The sequence below is a fragment of the Ziziphus jujuba genome, chromosome 1, assembly GCF_031755915.1.
Source record: "Ziziphus jujuba cultivar Dongzao chromosome 1, ASM3175591v1".
NCBI classification, from domain to species: Eukaryota; Viridiplantae; Streptophyta; class Magnoliopsida; order Rosales; family Rhamnaceae; genus Ziziphus; species Ziziphus jujuba.
In genome coordinates this window covers 46,261,626-46,271,488 of record NC_083379.1, presented here as the reverse complement: position 1 = coordinate 46,271,488, position 9,863 = coordinate 46,261,626, and the positions used below count along the sequence as shown (strand labels likewise).

At 36.4% G+C, this 9,863-nt stretch overlaps 1 protein-coding gene across 4 annotated transcripts; it reads left to right on the top strand.

Annotated features, from left to right (window-relative positions):
• The first annotated feature begins 442 nt into the window (after positions 1–442).
• On the top strand, positions 443–9,051 carry LOC107407723 (protein TOPLESS). 4 transcript variants are annotated; one of them, XM_060812121.1, is made up of 28 exons: positions 443–631; positions 1,104–1,243; positions 1,403–1,582; positions 1,712–1,825; positions 1,913–2,071; positions 2,574–2,751; positions 2,834–2,960; positions 3,094–3,203; positions 3,406–3,571; positions 3,736–3,845; positions 3,949–4,018; positions 4,129–4,202; positions 4,305–4,400; positions 4,485–4,580; positions 4,864–4,991; positions 5,117–5,351; positions 5,439–5,603; positions 5,686–5,787; positions 5,900–6,046; positions 6,187–6,297; positions 6,392–6,571; positions 6,655–6,783; positions 6,866–6,961; positions 7,163–7,351; positions 7,981–8,141; positions 8,301–8,584; positions 8,738–8,820; positions 8,926–9,051. In XM_060812121.1, the coding sequence occupies exons 2-26, from the start codon at positions 1,164–1,166 to the stop codon at positions 8,509–8,511; spliced, it is 3,414 nt and encodes a 1,137-aa protein (XP_060668104.1). In that variant the 5' UTR covers positions 443–631; positions 1,104–1,163; the 3' UTR covers positions 8,512–8,584; positions 8,738–8,820; positions 8,926–9,051. The 4 variants fall into 4 exon arrangements, with proteins under 4 accessions (XP_060668104.1, XP_024935009.2, XP_024935003.2 ...); XM_025079241.3 differs by having other exon boundaries at positions 8,304–8,584; positions 8,738–9,051; XM_025079235.3 differs by having other exon boundaries at positions 8,738–9,051.
• Positions 9,052–9,863: the final 812 nt, after the last annotated feature.

Sequence of the window (9,863 nt, the reverse complement as noted above, 5' to 3'; positions counted from 1 at the left end):
CTGAGAGGGGAGTGAAAATCGGCTTTCCGAAGTTATTTTCACCTCCTTTTCAGTTGGACCTTTTCTCGAATTCCAAATCCCGTTTGATTAGTTGAGAAAATTTGGCACCAATGAAATCGTATGGGTGTCTATACGAAAACTTCAGTGGACGTGAATGTATTCCAGCGATGCCCCTAGGTCTCTTCCTGACCCAAGCTGAAGACAGCTGTCAGCTAGAGATTCCGCGCCGATGAACTCGACAAATATGTAGCCGGCTAAGTGGGACCCTATATCCAACTGCGCTTATACATAAGTGCTTGTGCTTATTACTAGAGCTTATCGTTCGGATCTATAACCACTCTGTTCATAACCACATGTACTTATCAGCCCCTTTATCTGTCGCCTCCTCCTCCTATAAAAATCACCATTTCTGCAAGTTTTGATGTCCCCTATATATATTTATATGAATAATACGCAATTTCTGGAGAGAGAGAGAGAGAGAGAGAGAGAGAGAGAGAGCCTCCGGAGGGAGAGTTTACTACTGAGTTTGTAGAGAGAGAGAGAAAGCTCGTCTAAGCTCTCTCTATCCGCTTCTTTTTCTTTTATTATTTTTCTGGGTGTGCGTTTGTTTGCTCTGATTTGGTCTTTCAAGGTAAGAACTTCTAGCTTTCTCTCTCTTTCTGTGTGTTTTGGAATCTCTGGCTTTATTTATCTTTTAGCTCTTTTTCTTGCGTGAATGTTTTTGCCTTGACTTTTATTTATTTTTTTGGTTGGGCTTCGCCGCTTATACCTTTTTCTTTTGCATCTTCGATTCCTCATGGGTCTAAAGCTGCTTTTTTTCTTTGTCTCTTCGATTCTTCTGGGAGAAAAAATTTAAATTTTTTTTACACTTTTTTTTTTTTTTAACATGAATTTACTTTTTTCACTTGTCGGTGTGTTTTCAATATATCTGATAATTATGTGAAATGGTGTTTTAGTTTTTAATGATCTAGTTCTGGGTATGTGAGTTTTGATTTATTTTTTTTTTCTTTTTTAGTTTTTGTTTTTGACTTTTGGAATTTTTGTGCTATTTTTAGATTACCCTTTTCAAATTTATGTGATTTATGAGCTCTTTTTCATTGCAGATCTAGTAATATTTGCGGTGATATTTGTGGGTTTGGAATCGAAGACGGGGTTCGTTCAAGATGTCGTCGCTCAGCAGAGAGCTTGTGTTTCTGATCTTACAGTTTCTAGACGAGGAAAAGTTCAAAGAGACTGTTCACAAGTAAGCTTCTACTATTTAGTTTTGTATATTTATTTAGAATTTTTTTCCACTTTTTTTGTTTTTTTTTTTTGTTTTTTTCGTTAACAGATATATTTATTTATTTTATTTTTTTTGCTAATTAGTTCTGATTTGCCTCATTAATTGCGTTTATATAAATAGGCTGGAACAGGAATCTGGGTTTTTCTTCAATATGAAATATTTTGAGGATGAGGTGCATAATGGTAATTGGGATGAGGTCGAGAGGTATCTCTCTGGGTTCACAAAAGTAGACGACAATCGGTATTCAATGAAAATCTTTTTCGAGATAAGGAAGCAGAAGTATCTTGAGGCATTGGATAAGTAAGTTGCAATTTTTGAATTTCGAGTTCAATATTCTGATATTAAGCACAATGTTATGGGAACTTTTTATTTGTTTGAAGGAATCTATGGCGGAATTACATGTAAATGACAATGTTTTGCATTTTACAGGCATGACCGTTCTAAGGCAGTGGATATATTAGTCAAGGATTTAAAGGTTTTTGCCACATTTAATGAAGAGCTTTTCAAGGAAATCACTCAGCTCTTGACATTGGAGAATTTTAGGTATGATGGCTGAGGCTTATGGTTCTAAGTATTCTCAGTGGAAGAAGATTACAGCTACTGTACTCAAAATTGTTTGTTGTATTTTAGGGAGAACGAACAACTATCCAAGTATGGTGATACGAAGTCTGCCAGAGCAATCATGTTGGTTGAGCTGAAGAAGCTGATTGAAGCAAATCCCTTATTCCGTGATAAATTGCAATTTCCCAACCTTAAAAATTCTAGGCTAAGAACTCTGATTAATCAAAGGTAACTTATCTTAAAATGAAGCATTCAGTTCAAGTTGTTTTTAGTTGCATTCCTTCATTACGGTTCAGGGATGTTGCTGGAGTTCTAATAATCGTGGTGTTCAATTTATTGAGTATTGTTTGGGATGGTCCATTTGTCCCCTGTGGCACTCACAAAGTTTTATCTGAGTGGATATTTTCTAATTATCAATCTGCTCTCGGGCACCTAAATTCTCATTTAATGGTTCTTATCCAAAATGGATGGGTTTCTATGCCATCTATTGATGTCAGAAACAACTCAGATTTCAGGTATCTAAAGACAAATTCCACGATATTAGGTTTCGGAGTATGTGCCTCTAGCATTGTGGCATTTTACATTTCTGAGTTGGAGAACCTGTGTGGGCATTAATCCGTTACTGCTTGTTATCAGCATATAGTAGCATAGCTTTTGACACGCACTTGGTTTCTAGAATTATCACATATTGATTTTGAGAAAGTGATCTGAAGCTTTTTGAAAATTACAGCTTAAATTGGCAGCATCAACTTTGTAAAAACCCAAGGCCAAATCCGGATATAAAAACTCTTTTTGTGGATCACTCATGTGGACAACCAAATGGGGCACGAGCTCCATCACCTGCAAACAATCCTCTGCTTGGATCCTTACCAAAAGCTGGAGGATTTCCTCCTCTGGGTGCACATGGGGTGGGATATCCATTTCAATTGGTCTAAGTTATTAACTTTGTATTAGGAGTTTTGGTTTAATGTGGTTTGGCTTGATTTTCAGCCTTTTCAACCTGCACCAGCACCGGTTCCAACACCCCTAGCTGGTTGGATGTCCAATCCGTCCACTGTTGCTCATCCTGCAGTTTCAGGAGGAGGAGCAATTGGTCTTGGTGCTCCTTCAATCTCAGGTATTATTTAATCTTCTTTTGTTATATTGCTACCATTGAACCTTGTTATCATGCTACCATTTGACCCATTTCATCATGCTAACTTCACATGAACTCCTTAATTCTAAATGAGGTGCTTCCTTGCCTTGTCTAGCTGCATTGAAGCATCCAAGGACTCCTCCTACTAACCCTTCTATAGATTATCCATCTGGGGATTCCGATCACGTTTCCAAACGAGCAAGGCCCATGGGAATTTCTGATGAGGTACGTTTGATTGTCTATTACTCTTTCTAGATTACTTATTTGGTTGATTATTTTTTCATTTTTGCAAGGGCAAAGTGTGATAATCTAATACTCTTTCTAGTTTACCTATTTGGTCGATTATCTTTTGATTTCTCTGTATGTGATCGTCTAATACTCTTTCAAGTTTGCCTATTTGGTTGTGATTATTTTTCCATTTCTGCAGGTCAATTTGCCTGTTAATGTGTTGCCAGTATCATTCCCGGGTCATGGACACAGTCAGGCTTTTAATCCACATGATGAATTGCCAAAAACTGTCACACGGATTTTGAACCAGGGTTCATCACCAATGAGCATGGATTTTCATCCTGTTCAGCAGACTATACTTCTTGGTTTGTCTCTAAACCCTACCCCTCCCTTCTCTTGTCTTTGGTAATCCTATGTAGAAAATTTAGGTATTTTTATTTTGTATAATATTTGACCTAGCTCATTTCAATAAGTGCTTGCTGTTCATATTTTATAATTGTTCATTTTTACTGTCACTTGGATGCTTCAGTTGGTACCAATGTGGGGGACATAGGGCTGTGGGAAGTTGGATCTAGGGAGCGACTGGTTTTGAGGAACTTCAAAGTCTGGGATCTTAGTGTATGCTCAGGGTCTCTGCAGGTATCCTTATTCATCCTTATTCTTCAATAACACAAAAACTATGTAATCTAGCACGTGTAGACTTGGATTGGATGAAAACTGAACTTGTCTTCATGAAAATCAGACTGCCTTACTGAAGGATCCTGCTGTTTCTGTTAACCGTGTCATTTGGAGTCCTGATGGATCATTGTTTGGTAAGCTTTTTTTTAATGAAATACTCGGTGGTTAATGTAATAGAATCACTATTATCCTTGCAAAGGGTGGACCAATTATTATTTATGTATGCTTTCTCTTCCAATCTTAGGTGTTGCTTATTCGAGACACATTGTTCAAATATATTCTTATAATGGGGGTGATGATGTGCGGCAGCACCTTGAGGTATATAATACTTAATGGAATGGACAGTTTCTGATTGCTCATTTTTTCTTTGGATGTTTTTTCTACTTTTCCATATTGACAGTTACTGAATTTGTAAACTAGATTGATGCACATGCTGGTGGAGTAAATGATCTGGCATTCTCCCACCCCAATAAGCAACTTTGTGTAATAACCTGTGGTGATGACAAGACCATCAAGGTTGGTTGGTTGTATTACCTGTTTATATTGACTAATTTGGAGTGAAATTTTCATTTCTCTCTGATTTTCTTTTGGAACTTTTAGGTGTGGGATGCAACTACTGGTACAAGACAGTATATATTTGAGGGCCATGAGGCTCCGGTTTATTCTGTCTGCCCCCATTATAAGGAAAATATTCAGGTACTATTTCTGATTTTAATAGTTATTTTTGATTCTCGTGCTAGTTCTGTTGCATTTGTGCAAGGTGAATGGACCATCGTGCAAATGTGAAGTAGAATCTAAATTAAGGTCTTATTGATATACTGCAATAACATGTAGAGTTAAGATTGTAGAAGCTTAAGCTGTTAGGAAGTGGATTAATTGTAAATCAAGCCAAGCAATAGATGCTATTAGCACTTTGCCTTTCTTTCACTGGCGCCTAGTCTGTTCCTGTCTTTTTATGTTTTGTTCTTTTATGCTGCAGTTCATCTTCTCAACAGCACTGGATGGAAAGATAAAAGCATGGTTGTATGACAATATGGGATCTCGAGTTGATTATGATGCTCCTGGTCGTTGGTGCACAACCATGGCATATAGTGCTGATGGTACAAGGTTAATATTCTAGTCCAATTGTTTTCTTTGTTGCTTATCCAGTGTCCTGTTTGTTGACGCATGGTCAAACTAAATATAGTTCATTCTTTCTTTTCCCCTCTTTTCTTGGGGCTTTGGGCTTGCAGGCTCTTTTCATGTGGAACAAGTAAAGACGGGGAGTCACATATTGTTGAATGGAATGAAAGTGAAGGGGCCGTGAAAAGGACCTATCAAGGTTTCCGCAAGCGTTCCTTGGGTGTTGTGCAATTTGATACAACTAAAAACCGATTTTTGGCTGCTGGTGATGAATTCACTATTAAATTCTGGGATATGGATAATGTGCAACTTTTAACAACTGTTGATGCTGATGGAGGTCTTCCAGTAAGTCCATTACTTTAAACTAAATGGAAATAAACCATCCTAAAATAATAATTGCTTCTTCTTGGCTTTGTCTTTACTAATTCTTAGGCTAGCCCCCGTATACGCTTTAACAAGGATGGCTCTCTTTTGGCTGTTTCTGCCAACGATAATGGGATCAAAATTTTGGCGAACACTGATGGCATAAGGTTGCTTCGCACTTTTGATAATCTTTCTTCTTATGACACATCAAGGACATCAGAGGCTGTGATGAAGGTAGTGTACTCGAATGATCAGATGCAATGAAACATACCCATTTCCACTTAATCATGCCTAACAAGTGATATATCTCTTTCAGCCAACGATAAATCCAATTTCTGCTGCTGCCGCAGCAGCAGCAGCAGCTAGTAGTGCTGGACTTGCAGACAGAGGCTCCTCTGTGGTTTCTATTACTGGAATGGTTCGTTTTATTATAATTGTTGGACCATGTTTGTGCTTTCTTTGCACATATTGTTGTTCATATAAACGTAGGTTTCTTCTAAACAATATTAATTGAACATGAACCTTGCCAGAATGGGGATGCACGAAACTTGGGTGATGTGAAACCTAAGATAGCTGAAGAATCAAATGACAAATCTAAGATTTGGAAGCTCACTGAAATCAATGAGCCAGCTCAATGTCGGTCCTTGAGGCTCCAAGAAAACCTGAGAGTAACAAAGGTATGGACATTTCTTCCTGAATGAGTTTAGATTGTTTAAGTGGGATTCGATACTATATCAGTTACATGATGAAATTTGGTCTGCAGTGGACTTGTAATCCTGTCTTGTCATCCTAATCTGCTTCTCTGTGGTTATTACAGATATCAAGGTTAATCTATACGAATTCAGGTAATGCTGTTCTGGCATTAGCCTCAAATGCCATCCATTTGCTATGGAAATGGCAGCGAAATGATCGTAATTCTGCTGGCAAGGTAAGTAGATGGCAATAATTTCAATCAACCATCTGTTGTCATCATCAAATTGTGGAATTTGAAATGCCAAAGTTATTGTTGCTTCATTTTTCAGGCGACAGCTAGTGTGTTACCTCAATTGTGGCAACCAACAAGTGGCATTCTGATGACCAATGATGTTGCTGACACTAATCCTGAAGAGGCAGTGCCTTGCTTTGCTTTGTCCAAGAATGATTCCTATGTAATGTCAGCATCTGGAGGGAAAATTTCCCTTTTCAATATGATGACATTTAAGGTAAGACATGGGTTCAATACAGTAAAAATATTTGATCATATTTTTTGTTCAACCAATCTCAAATTTATCGTTGGCAAGTGCAGACTATGACAACTTTCATGCCACCGCCACCTGCAGCAACATTTCTGGCTTTCCATCCTCAAGATAACAATATTATTGCTATTGGCATGGACGATTCCACAATTCAGATATACAATGTTCGTGTAGATGAGGTATGGTGTATTTCATGGACATGTATCAATGCGGCTCATAACTTGAGATGCTTATCATTTGGTTACTACTTTCTTGATGCAGGTAAAGAGTAAGCTTAAAGGCCACTCTAAAAGGATAACTGGCTTAGCTTTCTCTCATGTACTGAATGTGCTAGTTTCATCAGGAGCAGATGCTCAGGTATAATTCCTTATTAAATTGGTGTCTTTATCTGTCTTTCTTATTTTTGCATGACTAAATTGTGATTTGTGACAACACACACACATGTAGTGTTGAAACCTGAATTAATCTCAATAAAAGCATATCTTTTGTTTGGGACGTTATGGTGAAGCAATTTTCATAATTCTGATCTTGGGTTCAATTTTTGAATTTTTTTCTCAGCTTTGTGTATGGAACTCTGATGGATGGGAAAAGCAGAGGAATAGGTTCTTGCCGATTCCACCTGGGAGGACACCATCATCACAATCAGATACACGTGTACAGTTTCATCAGGACCAGCTACACTTCCTGGTTGTGCATGAGACTCAACTTGCCATTTATGAAACATCAAAACTAGAATGTATAAAGCAGGTATTTTCTCTAGTGATCCTGTTATATGGGGATAGTACATTTTCCAACTAGTTTGTTATTGTCTAAAGTTTGTAGGATGCTGGTAACTTAACATGTATGACAGCTGTGTTCTTTTAGTCTTGTGTTTTGAATCTTGTTCGGTCCCATCATAGTGATGTATTCTACATGTCTAAGGCCCAGATTTCATTTCAGTTATCATGCTGGCTGATGTACAAGGGGTGAAAACATTACTGGTCTTGTATATATATTATGTACACACAAATATAGTTTATGCTACTATGTATATATATATATATATATATGTACAGACACATATAGTTTATATATGTACAGGCACATATAGTTTATGCTATTAGAGAATGAGCTGTCTACGTTAGAGAGCAGCTTTAGCTCTCTGACATTTTAGAGTGCCAAATGTTACTAACTATTGTCCTCAATTTTGAAACAGATATTCTGGAAAATCCTTTTAATTATAATGGACTCTCTTAATTGAAAGTGTATTGAAGATGCTATTAGGATAATCAGTAACTTGAACTCTGACTTGTTGCTTTGCCGGATTTTGTGGTTTTGATAATAATAATAATAATAATAATAATATATAATGTAGATATATTTTTAATGTATTTCAGTGGAACCAATCTGCTGCACCAATCTCTCATGCAACATTTTCATGCGATAGCCAGCTGGTATATGCCAGTTTCTTAGATGCAACTGTCTGTGTGTTTAATGCTTCAAATCTCAAATTACGGTGTCGTATCAACCCCACTGCTTATCTTCCGGCTAATGTCAGGTACATACTTGCTCCATCATGCAATGTAATATCGGCTTCCAGCTTTTTACTTGGATCGAACATTATAAGTTTTGATACTGCTCAGTATTTGTTCCATCATCATTTTTCCTGGCTTCTATTATTTGAAAGACTTGATCGAAATTCTGGTTTTCAATGCAGCAGTTCTAATGTACAGCCACTTGTGATCGCTGCCCATCCACAAGAAGCAAATCAATTTGCACTAGGGCTATCAGATGGAGGGGTTCATGTGTTTGAACCTCTTGAATCAGAAGGAAAATGGGGTGTGCCTCCGCCGGTTGAGAATGGGTCAGCAAGCAGCGTGCCAAGTGCTGCGGTTGGAGGTTCAGGTTCAGATCAAGCCCAGAGATGATCATATGACTACTGCCACTGCCAGAGCACAAGTTCTTTTACATGCTTGGCTTGCTGGCCTATTCCATATTTAGGTAAGCCCTTCATATCCTTATTTTTTTACTGGTTCAGTAATATTTTTTGCTTAATAACATATTTTTATTTGCTCTTTTTAACACTTGGTTCTTTGTTTTTGTTTTTGTTATTTGTTATTTGTTTTTGTTTTTTTTTTTTTTTTTTTTTGGCAGTTTGTGGTTCATGATATGTAATTTACTCGAGGAACAATGTGCAAAGATGTAGATTGAAAACAGTTGGGTCGAATTTGTGTAAGGTAAACGTGTAGGAATATTAGAAGGGAAAATTTTCTTCTTTTTTTTTTTTTTTTTTTTTTCCTCCACATTTTGTTTCTTTTTCTTAGTTTTCTTTAAATCCGCAGGGCCATTTAAAAGGACAAGGCCGACTAAGGTCTTTGCCTAGGGCCCGACGAAAGAAGGGCCAAAAAAATTAAAATCTCATACTATTACTTTATGGTATTTTTATTTATGTAATTGTCGTTTACATTTTTTTTTTCTTAATATAAAACATGTAGTTAATTTTTAATTTTGGCGTTATTTAAAAAAAAAAAACAATAGTAATAATAATTTTGGCGAAATGATAGATATCTAATTAAAAAACCGTTTGTTAATTTTGAAAAAAAATAAAAAAAAAGGACATAAATGTATTTGGAAAAAAAGGGGAAAAAAAAATTTATGGAGTAACCTTTCTGAAATAATATTCGTGAGTTGATATCTCTGTCCATGGTAACTTAGCAGGAAAATGTTTTCTCTACGATTTTTAGTTCTTAAATATATGTTTCTAACTCATAAAATGCAACTTTATAGTTGCAGTAATTTTAACTATCTATTATTTTATTTGAAATGAATGGAAATATTAAACATAAATGATAATAATAATAATAATAATAATAATTTGTAAAAGTAGACACCGTCCTCAATGCTCAATATTTGAAGGAAAAACAAAAGTCATAAAAAGACAACATTAGATAGGTAGGTAGGCCTGTTTGGCGAAGTCCAGGCAGCAGAAGCAACGGCAAATTAGAAGACTGCAAACATAATAGCATTGGCAAGCTTTCAACTCCAGCGGCAGAATTGTTATTCATCCTTTATTCCATTAATTACATGATTCACAACTCTCGTAGATTATTGGCAAGGCCTTCATTCATCAATAAATTATTTATTTTTTCTTTTTTTATGATGAACTTCATTCATTGATTGAACATAAGACTATTATCCACTATGAATCAGCGGTCTAATGTGGATGGTTATCACAATTAACAAATAAAATAAATAAAAAAACATTTGGGATATAAGATTT